The sequence below is a fragment of the Lactuca saligna genome, chromosome 6, assembly GCF_052625555.1.
Source record: "Lactuca saligna cultivar CGN05327 chromosome 6, ASM5262555v1, whole genome shotgun sequence".
NCBI classification, from domain to species: domain Eukaryota; kingdom Viridiplantae; phylum Streptophyta; class Magnoliopsida; order Asterales; family Asteraceae; genus Lactuca; species Lactuca saligna.
In genome coordinates, this window is record NC_136422.1 from 2,251,149 (window position 1) to 2,269,404 (window position 18,256).

At 33.3% G+C, this 18,256-nt stretch overlaps 3 protein-coding genes across 3 annotated transcripts; 2 read left to right on the top strand and 1 right to left on the bottom strand.

Moving 5' to 3' along the window:
• Positions 1-10,626: 10,626 nt before the first annotated feature.
• Positions 10,627-12,623, top strand: LOC144999720 (heat shock factor protein HSF8-like). The gene is made up of 2 exons (XM_078958892.1): positions 10,627-11,102; positions 11,578-12,623. The coding sequence occupies exons 1-2, from the start codon at positions 10,797-10,799 to the stop codon at positions 12,376-12,378; spliced, it is 1,107 nt and encodes a 368-aa protein (XP_078815018.1). The 5' UTR covers positions 10,627-10,796; the 3' UTR covers positions 12,379-12,623.
• Positions 12,624-13,808: 1,185 nt separating this feature from the next.
• SAMBA (valine-tRNA ligase) lies at positions 13,809-14,778 on the top strand. The gene is made up of 3 exons (XM_078958894.1): positions 13,809-14,010; positions 14,278-14,388; positions 14,565-14,778. The coding sequence occupies exons 1-3, from the start codon at positions 13,851-13,853 to the stop codon at positions 14,651-14,653; spliced, it is 360 nt and encodes a 119-aa protein (XP_078815020.1). The 5' UTR covers positions 13,809-13,850; the 3' UTR covers positions 14,654-14,778.
• A 496-nt stretch (positions 14,779-15,274) lies between these two features.
• LOC144999719 (uncharacterized) lies at positions 15,275-18,256 on the bottom strand. Its single transcript, XM_078958891.1, has 5 exons — positions 17,487-18,256; positions 16,517-16,553; positions 16,174-16,410; positions 16,048-16,095; positions 15,275-15,913 (listed from the first exon to the last, which is right to left on the bottom strand). Exons 1-5 carry the CDS (start codon positions 17,846-17,848, stop codon positions 15,440-15,442), a joined length of 1,158 nt encoding a protein of 385 aa, XP_078815017.1. The 5' UTR covers positions 17,849-18,256; the 3' UTR covers positions 15,275-15,439.

Here is an 18,256-nt window from a genome sequence, read left to right on the forward strand (position 1 = left end):
TTTCAAATGAATGATGTCATACAAAATATATCATTATACATAAATGTTATAAAGAGTTTTAAAATAAATAGATTAGTAAATATGGTATTTAATTTTAGTTACATATTTTACAAGGCGTACATTTGACTTTATATTGATGCGTCGGGAATCCTCTTTCTTAATTTGTACCTAAAAATTTAAGGAGAATAAGAATATAAAATAGATATTACTAAGCATTAATATAAATAATTAAAAATGATATGTGGATTTCCTACCATTGGTTAAAGGCAACATACATCTCCAGTGGTATCGATTCATATGTGAAATTGAAATAGTCATTCTATGTACACTTTGTTTTCTAATTACATAAACAACTATGAATAACCAAACATAAAAATGCTATCTTTATGTAGGAAAAATATTTTAATTAACTAACAAATTAAATAATATAAGCTTAAGAGTTAGGAGTTTCAAAACATTAATATTTTTATTAATCAATTAATTAAGTAACACATATTGAAATTTTTACAATCATTATTAAAAAACATTTGAAATATTGGATTTTAAATGAACTTTGGTTGAAGTGTTTTGACCTCTATTATAATATATATATATATATATATATATATATATATATATATATATAGAGAGAGAGAGAGAGAGAGAGAGATGGAAAGTATAACATATATATGAGTTTTAATTAATTATCTTTTTGAAACCGTACAAATACAAAAAAAAAAAAAAAAAAAAAAAACATATTTAAAATATTTAATTAAATATTTTCGACATCACCCTATATAACATATGATCAATATATTAACAATTAAACCACAATATACAACGAATGTATTAGAATAATCCAAAAAACGAAGAAAATATAAAAACGAATTAGTATAACAAAGTTACAAATTAAAAGTTCTAATATAATATCATATCTCCAAGAGTGGTCATAAGACCTCAACCATACACAAAAACCTTTAAGTTTGTTTTCTTTCTGAAATTTGTATATGATTTATATGCATGTCTTCCAAAAAAATTGGTCTTTTTATAGTAAAATTTTCACTAAATGCTAATTAAATATAATATAAGTTATAAAACTTTTGAGTGTAAATCATAATTAAGAAAACTTTTGAGTTGAATTAGTTAAAAAAATATGTTTCAAATGAATATGGTTTGAGGAAGTTAAAAAATGGGGTTTCAAATGCATGAGATTCAAGAAAAAATGTTAGCTTTATAAGTATGTATGATAATGATGATGTGTGTGTGTATATATATATATATATATATATATATATATATATATATAGGTATGGTTTTTTTTATCAACCAGTATGGTCATGAATCAATTTATAATAATAATTTATCAATTTTATCTATGAAAATTCCTAATAAACGATAAAATATGTAACACCGTAAATTTCAAAACAATTTTTCGCATTTTATAAAAAAACATAATTCATTCATTATTCATAAAAACATCATTGTTTAAAACTCAATTTATAACATATATCAATCCCAAGATCTCATAACATAAAAATCCCATGTGTGTACTAATCAAGTCGACGCCTTCCCGCGGTCCTCACTCGTACCTGAAACACATAACACAAAACACTATAAGCACGAAGCTTAGTGAGTTCCCCAAAATACCATATATAACATATATTAGCCACTCGAGGCTATAACTTTGTGGGTCCGTGCACCCAACACTGTGAACCCTTAGGTTCTATCTCTGCGAACCTTCAGGTTCTAACTCTGTAAACATGCACAATATAAATCACATAGAATAATACAGTGCAACACATAACACATATATAGCATACAAACACGGTATCACATAACTCTGATTACCTACTCAAGGTAAAGTATAGTGAGAAGACTCACCTCGGATATCTCAGTAAATCTCTGACTCGGGAAAACCCTCGTCCTACTCGACGAGTCGACTATTGGACTCGGCGAGTTCATGCCATGCTCGAGCTGAACTGACCTCCTGAGATCAGATCCGCTCCTCTAAACCGTAGATCCAACTTCCCAAAGCATTATAATCACGTAAAGTTAACATCTTGGTGGACATGCAAAGGATCAAAGGCCTTATTTGAAGATATGACCTCTAAAATGACATCCTAAGCTCATAACTCCCATTAACACCCATAAAGCTTAATGGAAAAGGGTCTCTGGACCTCTTTGGGTTCAAATCTACAGCACAAACACGAGAAGGGACCAATTACTCCATATAACCATCCTCTAAAGGGGCTAAAAGCCCTAACTCTAAGAATTACACCATAAACTGAAGAAGGGTCGAATGAATACCTCAAAATGAAGTCTATGAGCCTTAGAATCACTGGATTAGCACCCTCTTCAGCCTCCTCTTGACTTGGTCCTCTTCTATTTGCAAAAACACTAACAAATGATCAAGAAATGACTCCTTTCCTCTCACAAACGCTCTAGCTCACTTAGGGTTTCTCTTTGGGGTCTGGTAGCCGCAAATGACGACCATAAGGCCCTTTAAATAGGCCCCAAACCTGAGGAATTAGGGTTTCATTAAACTGCGTGGACTCGCCGAGTCCTCGGGGCGACTCGCCGAGTCCATCCATCCACCCGGATAATGATTCGCGTCACTACTCGGCGAGTCTACGCATCAACTCGCCGAGTTCTTCCACAAAACTTGAAATTCAATGAATAAATATAATACCTGAAATTCCGGATGTTACAAAATACCTATATAAACTATAACATTCCTACTATATATTTGAATCGTCTATCTATCTATATCTAGGGATGAGAAGTAGAAGCGGGTACCAGCTTTCGGAACCGGAACCGTCTCGGAACTACCGGTTTTGGAACTGGAACTATCTTAAGCGGTTCCGGTTCTGGTTCTTAAAGTTGCAGAACTGCCTTAAGCGGTTTCGGTTTCGATTCTCATTTTTACAAAATCGATACCCGCTACCCGTTGGATACCCGCCGGTTCCAGTTCCAATACCAAGTACCCGAAACCGGTGGTTAAGCGAAACCGGAACCGACGGGTACCCGCCTATTTTAAAATCAGGATTAACCTATAAATGAATTTCTAGTTCATCTGATGTCTATCTAAGGGAAAAAGACCATTTTGCCCTTCTCATTCATGACACAACTAGGCAAAGCCCAAAACCCTAAAGACCCAAGGTTGAAGATCTATGAAGACAAAGAACATGAAGAGTATGAGTATAGTAGATTGACCAACCTGAAGAGTATGAATATTGTAGAGAATAAATGAGGAGCAAATACTTGATTTAATTGAATATATATATATATACATATATATATATATATATATATATATATATATATATATATAATATTGGGTAGTGGTGTGTGATGAAAGATGAAATGATGATGAGAGGACTTGACTACTATAGAACTAGTGTACTGATGAACCAATCATCTAGCATAGTATGGATGACTACTACGAACTATTCTAGATAGTCCAATACAACGCTGGCAGGCTAGTAACTTGTAGATGTTAATGAACTATCTATTAATTTGATGTACTCTACAGTGGTGCTATGCAAAGACTTAAATGAATAGCCATCGATGTTAAGAACAACCGAGATCCAATGAAAATTATCCCCATATTGTTGTCGCATTGAGATATATTGCTAAATAAATTCCCGAAGTAATATTGTTTACTAGTTGCTTATGATGATCCTTATGATAGGTCCCTTAAGATCAACATTTTAGGATCAGAAAGAGAAAATAACGGGAAAGGGGTAATCGGATGAATTATTTGATGTGAAATATTTAATTAAACAACCTAATTATTGTGGGTTGAAAACCTTATGTGCTCACCAGGCTCCCAAGCCTGACACACTTAGGTGCTGTTTGTTTTTTCTGAGGCAAAATGTCTGCAGTCTGCGGACCATATCTGTAGACCTCTGCAGTAGAAGAGGTGGACCAAACGTCTGCAGTCTGAAAAAAGAAGACTGTTTGTTTTTTTAACATCTGCGGGCTATTAAAATAAACTGAAATCTAAATAAACTGATTTTTTTAAACTTCAAAGCGAATTTTTTATATATTTTTACGACTTTATTATAAATATATAACGAATCTAGATCAACTTTTATGTATTATTATATAAAAAATAAAAATAAAAATGGTATTAATTCATATACATATTTGATAAAAACCAACAACTTTGATTGCAAAGTTATAACTAAACATTATAATTAGTGATCAAAGAATTTGATACATAAATAGATGGAAATAAACTTCGATTTTTTCAAATAAATCTATTAAAAACGTACGATAAATATTTTCTTGAGAAATTGATGATACTCTATTAAATAAAGTTTTACAAAATTTTGGCAAAAAAATATAAGAATATATTATGATTTTTTTTTTCATATTTATATAAACAACTTCAACGACTATTATTATAATAAATTTTTATTTATAAATTTGTTAAAAATATCATGTTTGTATCGTCAAATGTTTTTTTTTAAGTTTTGTAATTTTTTTTTTCATATTGTTTATCATTAATAAAGTTGGAAAAAATATAAATTAAAAAAAAAAAAACTTAAAAAAATAAAGATATATATGTTTTTTTAAGCTAGAAGATGTCTGAAGATGTTAGAAGATTCTGGTCCACATCTGCGCCAAGAAGAGGGCGCGCAGACATTTTTAGGTCTGCAGTCTTCAAAAAAACAAACAGTCTGCGAAAACTAATGTCTGCGCGTGGTCTGCGCGACGCAGACAGAAGACGTCTCGCAGATCTGCAGACAAAAAACAAACACTACCTTAGTCTCTTTGTATCACATGTAACACAAGGATGATGAGTGATTTGAGGAGTTATTAATCCATAATATAATAAATTGTCGTAAGGCCTATTAAAACAAGTTTATGCTCATGCTCTCTGTATCGAATGATGACATCCCAAGGTTTTATATATTAATGAAAAATGTTCTTTGGAAAATATTTCAATATTATGTTTTGGGAACAAATTCCATAATTTAATGAATATTCTAAATTTAATAAGCATAAAGAAAAAGTTTTAAACTGGTCGTGAAAATGGGGATATTACAATAGTGTAGCTAGACATACCTAACTACTAAGGTGAGTAGATAATCATACATGGTGTTAAGACTATGTTAGATCATACTTGATATATGTATCATTTTGTACATGTTTTATATGACAATGATTTCGGACTTGGGTGTTGAGAATCCAAAGGTATGAAATGGTGGTTGTGGGTACGACCTCCTGTATGTCTAGTCGGTATCCAACTATGCGACTTGTTGTGTGTCTAGTTTGTATGAAATGGTGGTTTTTGATACAACCTATTGCATGTCTAGTCGATATTGATTGGTGTGAAAACTTATGAGAATGTGAAATAATTACTGATGTAGTTAAACTGCCTTGTTGATGTTGAGTGTTGTTAAAGACTTGTATGGATTATTACTCATTAAGCTTTTTAAGCGTACACTTGATTTGTGATGGTAGTTATAAGATTTAGGATATGGAAGAAAAATAAAAGGTGTTATGGAGTGATCGAGATTAAATCTAGCTAAAAAAATGTTGGTTGTAAGATTGTAAACCCGACTTGATCCTTGGGCATGTTTTGTATGTTTTGGATTTATGATAACTACTTTAATGGTTATCAAACCGTGTGATGTTTTAAAATTACTAAAAATATTGGGTGTACTTTATGTTGACTATTTGGCAGTATTCATCTGATTGGTATAACATCTCATATATAGATTGAATAAATTAACCATTTTAAAACTCTTTTTAATAAATAAACACCTTTTCAGAAGCAAAAGTATTACATAATGAAATATCAATTTGTTATTAATAGAATTTTTAAAAGGGAACTGATTCGTACACAACATTTTTTTTCCATACACAACAATTTGTGCTTTAAAGTGTTGTATTGTACAACTCTATAATGCATAAATTGTTGTGTACGACAAAAAACTGTTGTGTACGAATCACTTCCCTTTTAATGTTAGCATAATTATCTTTTACGACATCTAGTCCAAAGGTTTTCAATCTTCTAAGTTCTAATATTTCCATATTCAAAGCTTCTAATAACACTTCATTCTTAAATTACACATATAAAAGAATACATTGGAATATAAAGTCTAGTAAATAAGGTAGGATTAAATACAAAATCATCATCTCATCAAATTTCAGATTTATCCCTCATAAAACAATCATGGTAAACAATTAATTACATCCAAATCATATATATTATCAATAATGAATAAAAATATTCACTATCAAGATCATTAATAATTAACAATAATATCCATTACTAATATCATCAAAAATAAACAAAAGTACTCACTACTAAAACCATCATTAGTAAAAAACTATCAAAATCATCAAAAATCAATAAGAATAATTATTATCAAATTATCAACTAACTCACTTCAAGAAGGTAACGAGTCAAAGTAATTTATGTGCTCACATTGATAATGAAAATTTGTTATCACATAACCCTCCCTTAACTTCTTAGAATATCAGCAAACTCTATATTATACAATCTAATATAAAGTCATCATTTAACTACTCATGATTAACCAATTAAGGATATATAAACTTAATTTATCCATTTCAGTACCTTTAATGTCATTATATTTTCTACAAAAAAATAGAAGTGACTTAATGATTTTTGTAGATTTTTTGCAACCCTAGGCCAAATAAATTAGGCATATTAAGTATAATTTTAATACATATTATGAAATAATGATATTAAGAAAAACACCTTGCAGGATATAAGTTGTAACGCTCGGGTTTTCAGGGCTAAGCATTTTTGTCAATGTAATAGTCTAGGTCAACTATTGTAACTCTTTTTGAAGTAATAAATATGAAATATTTGAGTATTATGTGAATTATGTGTGTTTATGTGTTTATTATTTAATTATAAATGTATAATTAATAAAGAATAAAAATGAGCGTCAAAATTAAAGTGTGAGATAATCCCGATATCTCTACATAAAGTTGTAGAATATGTCTCAAGGTTTCCGTACATATAAAGAATGCCGAAATTCGAGCTATAACGAAGAAGTTATGGCCCGCCGAAGTTTTACGGCAAAACCGGCACGACACCGGGAGACGTAAATAGTGAATTTACGATAGAAGACTTTTTAGCCTTAGCAATCTAAACAAAAGTCGTAGAATATGTTAAACTAAGAACATCGATAAAAAGAACGCCCAAATCTGACTTCGTATGAAGAAGTTATGATTTTTCTAAGATTCGGCTTAGCAGTGCACGGCCTGAAACTCGAATTTTAGTTCGAGCGATTTTTGGCTTACGCAACGTAAATGAGAGTTGAATATCTCATTAATAGGAAATCAACGGTAAAAAGACAGACAAAAACAGAGTCCGTATGTAGAAGTTATTAATTTTACGCAGACGTTTAACAATATAAACTCCTTGTACTGTTAAATTTAAGATCGGTCGAGAATTAGCTGACGGTGTCAAAATGAAAGTTGTAGATCTTATTATTACCTACGCGTGGATATAAAGAACGTCAAAAACGGAGGTCGTATGTGAAAGTTACGGATTTTAGAAGTCGGAAGTGTGCTGTGCGAAAATGGATGATGTGGCACAATCTTGGCCATTGCTTTCTCCCCAAGGCTTGCCACCAGATGGTGACATGTGACACTAAGTTCAGCCACATTTCACCCTATAAATACCACCTCTCCCACCCTCATTTTCTTCACACATTTCCCATTTTTTCTTCTCTTTACTCTCTCTCTCTCTCTAGAACCTCTCTCTAGCCCCGAAATCCCCCGAAAAGCCTAGGGAACCTCCCTAGCACGAGGCGGAAGCCCCGGAGTGCTCGAAGGCTCTGAGAAGAAGAGCTTTTCGGCTCGGGAACGCTGCTCCAAGCAAAGCCCGGTTTTCTATAAAACCCGCTGTAAGTGAGCTACGCCTACGCTATTTTTAATATAACTTTTATTTAATTATAGTAACGTTATTAGGAACTTATAATAAATACTTGGGCTATTATTATGGGTTATATAAGTATTTTTTTGACGCTTATATAATAATAATAATAATAGCTAGACTATTAATTAGTCTCGACGAATAATAAACTAAACTCTAGTGGTAATAATACTAGGTTTCGTCGAAGAAAAAATTCTTTTTAAGAAGCGAAGCGCTGTCTGAGTTCGGAATCACCACCTTTTCCGGTGAGTGCATAGTTACTTTCAGCTTACAAATAGATATGAAGTATTTTATATAAATTACGTGCTATGTGTGCATATTATCTGAATACTTGCTATCTACGTTAGATGAACGTTGTTATACATGTTTTCAATGATTTAAACTGTATATGTATTTTATATCTACGAAAATGTTGGGGTAAAACATGGGTAGATGTAATAGGTGATGTGTGATAAAATGATGAGAGGCCTCGATGTTGTTGTTGTTGATCCAGTCATCTAGCGGAGTATAGATGACGACCACGGACTCTTCTAGACAGTCCAGTGGAACACTAGCAGGCTACCTGTAGGTGTTGTGAACGATGTGTTCACCGGTGTACTCCATCCCCCACATGGTTGCCTATTAGGACATTTATTGTTGAGGAATCCCCTTAGCAGTAGTGTTCGTCCCGATGATGATCCTTAGGCTAGGTCCCTTATGATAGGTGTTTAGGGACGTAAAGTGAGGATAACGGGAACGGGTAATCGGGTTATTGTTGATTGATGAAATTAATAAACTTATTTATTGTGGGTTGAAAACCCTATGTGCTCACCAGGCTCCCAAGCCTGACCCACTCAGTTTTATGCATTACAGGTAGTGGCGCATGAGCATAGGTGTGATGTTTTGGACGAGGGATTACGGATATAGGCCTGTAGATATGAAATAATGTAGTAAGGCTTATATTGTACTGTTTATACTTTTGATCTGTACGAACATGACATCCCGAGTCTTTTAATGAAATACATTTCTATGGAAATGCTTTTGATAAATCTTTATCATATTATTGTTTTGGGACAAATTCCGCAACCCTTTTATTAAAAGATAACTCTGATTTTGAAATAAAGTATAAACAAAACCGGTCTTTTCTGGCCGTGATTTTGGGGATGTCACATAAGTCCCAACAAGTTGTTAACATTTTAAAGTTTTTTAATACATACAAGGGTGTAACAAAAATAATCAAGAGACAACGGGTTAAAGTAAACAAGTTACAACCATCGATATCTAAATTTAACGACTTTTAATTATCCAAGAGTTAGTATTGCCAATGTTTCAAACTTATTGCATGTGAAATACAAATGTTTTGCTAGGAAAGCCTAGTGACTATACTTATAGTCAACTATTCAAGGGCAGAGGATGGGAGCAATCATCCAATCCCAAAAATCAAACCCTTAAAATGGTTTTCTAAATCTTTAACGAACAATATAACATAGATTTAGGGAACACATCAAAACATAAGCGAGTTTTAAGTCATTTCATAAATATATAAATAACTCAATAATTAGAGTATGCAATTCATATGAAATTACTCACAATCTTAAGTCAATTTCGTAGTCTCAAATCATCAAATACAATTAAAATTATGTTTTAAGGAGCCACCTTTAGAACCCACACAAGGGGTTGCGAGTCCCTCATGTGGATGAGACCTTCTAATATGAGATCACCAACCCTTAATTTGGACATTCATTTCTTAATTTGGATATTCAAGTCATGAGGGGCCACAAGTCTCAACCAATCTTATGTGTATGTATAAGCAGGATACTTAAAAATAGTCTCAACACAAACCAAAAATTTCTCGAGATGAAATAAGTTTCTTTCAAAATAGATTTTATGCAATATACAAAATACTTATAGTAAAATACTTGTTGTACTCGTATTGAAATCAATCATTCCAAATCAAATAAGATTTAGGGACATGTACTATTGGTATAACTCACATTATGTAGGAGAACAAACTCATTTTATTATCGAGGTTATTGGAATACTTAGTGATCACCGAAAGTTAATAAGGATTTGATTAACTATCTCCTATTTAAGGTCTTACTTTTAAACATAACATTTTATTGGTCTCAATTCTTGTTAAACATCATAGAAGGGCTTAGGAGAAGATTTGGCATGGATTTGATTGTGTTTGCATACAGTAATTTTGTATCCAAAATATGCATTACACGACCGTGTATTTTTACGCTTGCAAAACATGGGTCTTGTTTCACCCAACCAAACGACTAAAAACATGTTTAGTACATCGAGTAAAATTTTATTTAATAATAATAACAATAAATCAAGAACATTAACAATACTATAAGACAATATTACAATAAAAAACAATAAAACATTAAAAAAACATTGGTGTTCTAAGAATTTCTAACTAAATGACTCGTTTAACAACGTTAATGTCTAATCTAAATAAAATGTCAATCATTTTGGTTATTTATAATTTGGATATAAAAATTAAACTTATCTTGATTTTTGTATGTATTTACCCTTATCATACTTATTGCCTGCTTGTATTTCTCATCTGCATTGTACGATGATAACTAAGTTTTAGAATACAACAAACCATTAGGATTCTAGTTTAATTTTTTAGTTAAAAACCTCAAAGATAAAAAAGAGCATTAAAAAAAAAAAAAAATTATACTAATAAAGACTTTAACACCAAGTTAGAGATCGACCATATATGTGCAAGGTCTAAAAGCAAAGTTCTTCACTGCGTTTGCCTTTCGTCTTCTAACTTCTCAAAACCCCTAACGCATATTCACAAATTTTCTTCCACAGATCTCCCCAACTACCGTAGGCTTTTCAAATTCGATCAATGGCGTTCCAAAACCCTCTGTGAAGCCACGCATTTGTTACCATGGAACCTGCTAAGAGTAATAATGGTGCTGCTGACGCTGTCGCTGTAGACGCTGCTGGTACTGCTCCGCCTTCATCCACTCCGGCTCCGGCTCCGGCTCCGATGCCGACCGCTAATGCTCCTCCACCGTTTTTGGTGAAAACATACGATATGGTGGATGATCCTTCAACCGATATGATTGTTTCCTGGAGTGCTACCAATAACAGCTTCATCGTTCGGGACCCTGCCGAGTTTGCTAAGGATCTTTTGCCCAAAAACTTCAAACACAACAATTTCTCTAGCTTCGTACGACAGCTCAACACTTATGTATTATTCTATTCCCCTTACTCTTTCATTGATTCTTATTCAATTGCTATGTTAATTTTAATAAAGGACACCTTAGGTATATGTTTCATAAATCTCTCTGTTGGAAGATGTTAAGGAGGTTCTGAACATTCATTTTTGATAGAATTGGGTTAAAACTTAGAACCCCTTTTGAATCCTTGTTGAAATAGCAAGGTTTTTCAAGAAGATTTGAAAGTAAATTACTGATGCTATTAATCTTGGCTTAACCACTTTGTAGGGTTATCTTATAGTTGCTTATCACAAGGTTAACAATTCGAGAGCTTCATTTGATTTAGTCATAATATTATGATTATGTTATCTGTGTTTGACAACAGAACACAAATCAATCCCCTCATTTCATGTTTAGTAATTACTTTGAACATAACATTTCACTGATTTGAGGACATATTGTATAAATTTATAATCAATTTTCATTTGTTTTTGTGGTGAAAAACAGGGATTTAGGAAAGTGGACCCCGATCGATGGGAATTTGCAAACGAAGGATTCTTACGTGGTCAAAAACACCTTCTCAAAACCATAATCCGCCGGAAACCCGCCCCATCACACCACCACCACCACCACCACCACCACCAACCAAACACACAATTACAAACCCCTTCAGTCACCTCATGTGTAGAAGTTGGAAAATTCGGTCTAGAAGAAGAGGTTGAAAGACTAAAAAGAGACAAAAATGTGTTAATGCAAGAGCTTGTTAGATTAAGACAACAACAACAAGCCACGGATAACACAATGCAATCAATGGTTCAACGTCTTCAAGGCATGGAACAAAGACAACAACAAATGATGTCTTTTCTAGCAAAAGCAGTCAATAGCCCCGGATTTTTGGCACATTTTGTACAACAAAACGAGGCTACAAAGCTTATCACAGAAGGGAATAATAAAAAACGGAGGATTAAGGAAGACGATGGACAGATTGTCAAATACCAGCCTCCACCTCCACCTCCACCTCCCGGAGTTATGATTCAGGAGGTGGTGCCACCACCACCGCCAGCCTCCGGTGAGTTTTGTCTAGCTGATATGGTGGAAGATGTGGTGAATGGGGATTTGATTGAAAAGATTTTGGAGAATGGGAGTTTGTCTCCTGGTGGTGATGTGGAGTTGGATTTTTGGGAGCAGTTTTTGGAACCGGGCCCACAGGATATGGGCCCGGCTCCGATGAATGGAAATGGAAGTGCCAAGGGTGAGCTGCAGGAGCTCACCCAACAAATGGGACTTCTTTCTTCTGATATGAAATAAGGTTGAGGTTATATGTTTGAATAGTATGTACAAATGTGGTTAGATAAAATAGTGTCATGGTCGTTTTTACCATTTTGACCTTAGAGTGAGAGGCTAATGCTGGATTTTACAGACTTGTGTCTTATAGTTTTGTGAAAATCTAAAAAAGAAAAAACAGTTTTACTAGTTAAAACTCCTGTTTGAAAAACATAAGGGTAGTGGTGGTATTTATTGATCGATGATGAATATGAGTGTTTTTAAGATAATTTTTGTTATACTTTAGAGTTCGTTAGATCTCTTGACCGAATGATAGACACACGAGGATAGTAGTTGATAGTAAATAAATAAATTAAAAACAAATATAAATAAGTGTATCCATAACTTTCACTAAGGCTATGTTAGGTGCAGGTGATCTGAAAAATATAAGATGACTTAAAATGACATTTAAAAGAATGCATTTCTATAATTAATTAAAGGGTATATTTGAAAATTTTTAACAAAAAACTCCTAGAAGGTTAATCTAAGGTTGTGTTCGGCAAAATTAACTGTTAGCAGGTAACTTATAATTTAAACAAATATGAGTGTTTTGTTAAACGTTACATGAAGTAGCATTTGGATTTGAAGAGTTTTGTTTAAAATAAACCCTAGATTCTTGTAATGTCGAACGAGGTTTTTTGTTCAGAATGAAAAGTTTTGTCAAACACTAGAAGCTAAAAGCGATCAAACGGTCCGTGACGAACACACCAATAATAATAAGCTTTTATTTGCTAAACATGACAAGTTAAAAAAATTCGAAAAACGAGCTAACTATGACTTTCTAAACTGAGGCGTTGAATATGTAAAAGGTCATGTAAACACATATCATCTAAATTGTGGTCATGTAAACACACATCATCTAAATTGTGTTTTTATTTGGAGTATATGTTTCAAACAGAAAATTTATAATATATTAGAAGAAGTTTTAGGCAAAAATAACATGTTTTTTTCCCAAATAACCACTAATTTCACATATTCAACTTGAAAAATTACCATATAACTTACGAAATGTCTAAATCAATGTTGTTCAGAAATAAAAATTATTTTGCAGGTTTGACCAGTTCAAACCTATCCGAATAGTATCGTTTTGTTGTTGTAATAATAATAATAATAATAATAATAATAATAATAATAATAATAATAATATAAGGTCAATTTCGTTGGACCTATGAGATTCATGGTTATTATGGAATTTCTTAATTTTTGTTTAGTTTTTAGTTTATTGTAATAGATATATTTATTATTTTCAAATTCTCTAATTAAATCATCAAGCTAACTTCAAAGATGCTTGGTAAACTAGAAAGTTTGGGGGTGGTATTGTAACGTTCAGAAGCTGAGGGACAAGATTAATAATATTTTAGTTCGGAATTTGGGATATATATTTAAGGGATTCAGATGAAATTAAAATCCCCAACAAAGTTTTACTTCAGTTCGTTTGAAAATCGAGAACAGAGCCGATGAGCAACAGTTCACTGACGTCATCACCGGCGAGGTCGTCGATATCGACGACGGCGATAATAGGAGCCAACGTTATGTCTTCATCACTAGCCGCCGATGAGGTCCATTTCTCAACCGATCTCATTACTATCCAAGATCGTAAAGATGAGGCTCTTCGAGGTTCAAAATCTATAATCATGTCTATATGTTATCGCAAACAGATCATATTACTTAGTTTTAATGAACCATTTCTATCTGAAGAAGTTTTAATTCGCTTCTAGATTTCTAGGTTTCAATCATGTTCTTTGCAATTTTACTTGTGGGTGTTTAAATTTTGTAACAAAAGCTCAGTGAATTCTGAATTCGAAAATACTAGGGTTAATATGAGTCAACAATAACGCATTTTGAAACATTCATATGGAAGCTGATTTAGTGTTGTAATTGCAGCTTTGAAATCTGATTTGATGGCTTCACTGAACAAGGAAGTAAGAATGTTGGATGAAGATAGTTGGATGTTTGAAGGACCTCGTTCACGTATTCACCTTATTTCACGCCCAGGTAAAACCATCAATCAATCATCAATAACCAGACATTAGTCCCATTATCCAAATTCTGATTTATGAACCCTAACTCTGACTAATTCAATTCATGTGTTAAGCCTTCCAAGATCATAATGAAAGCATCATATTATATTAGTTAGTTTTAAGTTCTAAGTTTCTCATTGGATTCTACAGGTGGTCTTGTTACAAAGCATGCAGAAACAATGAAGCATAAGCTGGCTGCTCAGAAAAGGCATCAGAATAATGTATCTTCATTCAAGTAGAAAACTTTGTATTAAGTGGCTGCATATTATTAGTAGTATATTACAACTTCATTCAACTCAAGTTGCAGCTAATTTGGTTTGGGCTTTTAACCATTATTTGATATATACATAAATGTTGCCATTTACTTTTTTTTTTTTTTCAATCAAATGATCCATCTTAACAAGGACTAACATGAGCTCATTTTATTAAAAATGCAACAAAATACCTAGCCCCATAAAAATGAGATAAGGGGAAGGTCAAATATAGGATGAGGGTAGGGAGACTACTTCCATTGACAACCACCAATTGAAGGAAAACAAGCTCGTATCATATGAAACATTGGCCCATGAAAAGATACCTGATTTTTTCTTGATATCATCTTTCATCACGACTCTAATATTGCACAAACTAAAGATAGAAGGAAAAGAGACCTATATAAAGAATTGACTAAAAAAAAGAAACATGAAAAACTAGTCATTTAAATCAGATAACCTTAGCCGGATTGTCCACTATATCATGGTTTTTGGTTGAAAACATGATCGGTTTGGTATGATCTATAAACGTTTCACTCGTGGGTATAAATGAACGAATCACCATAAATATGTAAATATTTTTTTGTTGGAAGAAAATAGAAAGAAATCTAAAGAAAACCAAGTTATCATCAACGCTCTAAATACCTATTGTTTTTGCCATATTCATGCACTTGTTCATGAGCCATAGAAAATCTATACAAACCGTTAAATTACGATTATAACCTTCCCTTCTCGTAATCCTAACATAACATGTATACCCACCCAAAACCTATATCACCAACACGAACACCTCACACACTTCCCTAAACACGTAAAACATCCACATCCCAAACACGAAGGGCATTTAAGTAACTTCAAATCCGGGCATTTCGGTTTCACCGACCCGCAACAGCAACTGTTCCAATTCAAACAACAACTGTTGCAATTCAAACAACTTGGCAGGCCACAACACTCCGGGCAGCGAGGTTTAGGGCATTTCGGGCAGCTTGGCTGCCCAACTTTTATACAACAAGAACAACAACCACAAGCAGATGATGTCTTTTGTGATAATTTGATCTTTGAAAGACGAGTTTTTGTGGTCATGATCTCCATTTCATATATGAACTTGTAAAGATGACGAATGTAGTCAGGGTATAATTCTAAGTTGCAGTGTCCACCTCCTTTGATCCATAAGGGTTCATACGGGTCCTTAGCCATCTTCCATAGCCTGTTTCCATGTAGCCAATTTACCACATCGTCCTCCGTACCCTGTCATTTTTACATCATCAAATTATTAAGAAAAGATTCATCTAAACAATAATTCAGCAGTCATCCCTTAAGCACTTTATCCAGAGTCCAGATTCCAGACAGACATCATTTTTCCCATTCAGGGCAAGACTTACATGTATAACAAGTGTGGGGGATTTCACCTTCCTGATTTTGTTAACATTCTGCAAATCCAAAATATAAGATAATAAGAGTCCAAAAAACAAGATTAAGAATTTGAAAAAGAAAAAAAAAAAAAAAACCTTGTAAATGTCAACGCAAAACATGCAGTTGACATGGCAGACAACACGAAGGCCAGAAAGAATTGCACTGTGTAAAACAACGCCTCTTAACCTGGGCAATCTAGAAGCCAAATGCAATGTGGGCCCACTTCCTACTGATTGACCATAAAGAATCAAGTCTTCTTGGCTGACTCCATATTCGGTTTGAAGACACTCGTATACTGCTTCTATGTCTGCATATGTATTAAGCTCACTTGCCTGAAATTTATTTAACCCAAAAAAAAAAAATGAATTTTTAATCGCATTTGTATTATCCCAAATTATTGATATTTGGTAATTGGATGTTGTTTGTTCACAAGTTTACCTTTCCAGTTGATGCGCCATAGCCTGAATAATCATATCTGTTAATGAAAAAAAAAAAATCAAAAAAGAAACTATTCATATATGAATGTGAAAGTGAAAAAAAATGACTGTAGAAATCTCATCTCCAATACTTAACTAAAAGAAGTAAAAAAACCTAATTGGTAAATTAGGGTTTCAGTTTCTACACTTTTTCCAGATACTTTATAGCCAAAGAACCAGAGAAAAGAAGTAAGATCCTACAAAAGCTAACGACTTTCTCTTTTTTTTTTTTCTTTCCTGCTATACATATCTATATTATCCACCAAAAGGATCTTGTAAAGATTTTCTATATTTTAGAAAACAAATCTTGAAATCTTTTAGTTTTTTGTACATTATTTTGACATGAAAGGAGAAAAGGATACTTCATGCATCAATCTAAATATCGCATTCATAAAATCCAAATCCAAATCAAATTTTAAAGAGAAGAACAAAAAACCAAAAAGTCCAAAATCAATCACATCAACGAGCATAAGAAGTGAAGTCAAATCAATATCATGATCTAAGTAAGTAAGTAAAACAAAAAACAAACATCAAATTTTATACGAGTTATTAACAGCTTTGCAAATAGAGATTTGACATTCAAAGAGATCATTATATCTAAAGGGGTCAAAACAAACTGTAACAAAATCATGAAGAGACTACATCCATAAATAAAGATGAAAACTTTCTTTAAAGTAAAAGTAAAATAAACAAAAAAAGAGAGAGAGAAGTACCCATTACATTAGAGATTGCAGAAAGCTAGATAAGATTATATAACCAAAGATTCAAGAAAAGAATATCATGATTTCTTGCAAATTAAAGAAAAAGAAAAAGGGAAAGTTCCATTATCCTAAACAGGAAATTCAATTCAAACAAACATTCGTAAGCTAAATGTCGATAATTTGGGAACATTAATTTAGGGGAAAAAGTTAGGTAGAAGAGAAAAAACCGACCCCATAAGATTGACTCTGAGATTTGCTTTGAGTTGAACAAAGAGGTCAAAGAGTTGACCCAAATCAGCAGCATTTCCATGAGAATACAGCAGTGTGAGCTTCGCATATGGATTCTTAAGATAAAAAGCTACAATCTTGTTGCCTCTTCTAGTGCGTAGCGACAACACATCAAACGAGCAACCACCACCGCCACCCCCACCACCGCCATCATCAACGGCTCCGACAGCCGATGTCAGCGGCATGGAGGAGGATGTGTATATCGCAGTTAGTTTACCGTCGTCTCGTTTCTTGATCTGATAGGTAGCCGGAGACGGAGGAAAGAAGGCGAATTTCGCACTGAGATGAGAAATTACACAACCCATTCACCACCCCCGCTATAACATTCCGGTGGACACCCTACTCATCAATACATCTGTACTGTCTATATATGTATTTACACAATCTAACAATCAATCTACCGATATGGGTTTTTCTTAGTTTCTTCAAAAATGGGGAAATCTATATAGCTGGGTTTCGAAGGATCTTTAGAGAGATGAACTGGGAAGAGAGAACGACGGAGAGAGAGAAAGAGATGTGGAGGAAGGTTGTGAAGGGGGAGATGTGCAGGTTTTCAAGGAGAGAGAGAGAGAGAGAGAGAGAGAGAGAGAGAGAGGAAGGTGGTGAAGGGGGAGATGTGCAAGTTTTCAAGAAGCGAGTTTGATGACTTCATTGCTTGTCAGTTTTGACAGTGATGGGACCCACCTTCACTACCCCTCTACCCCTAAACGACA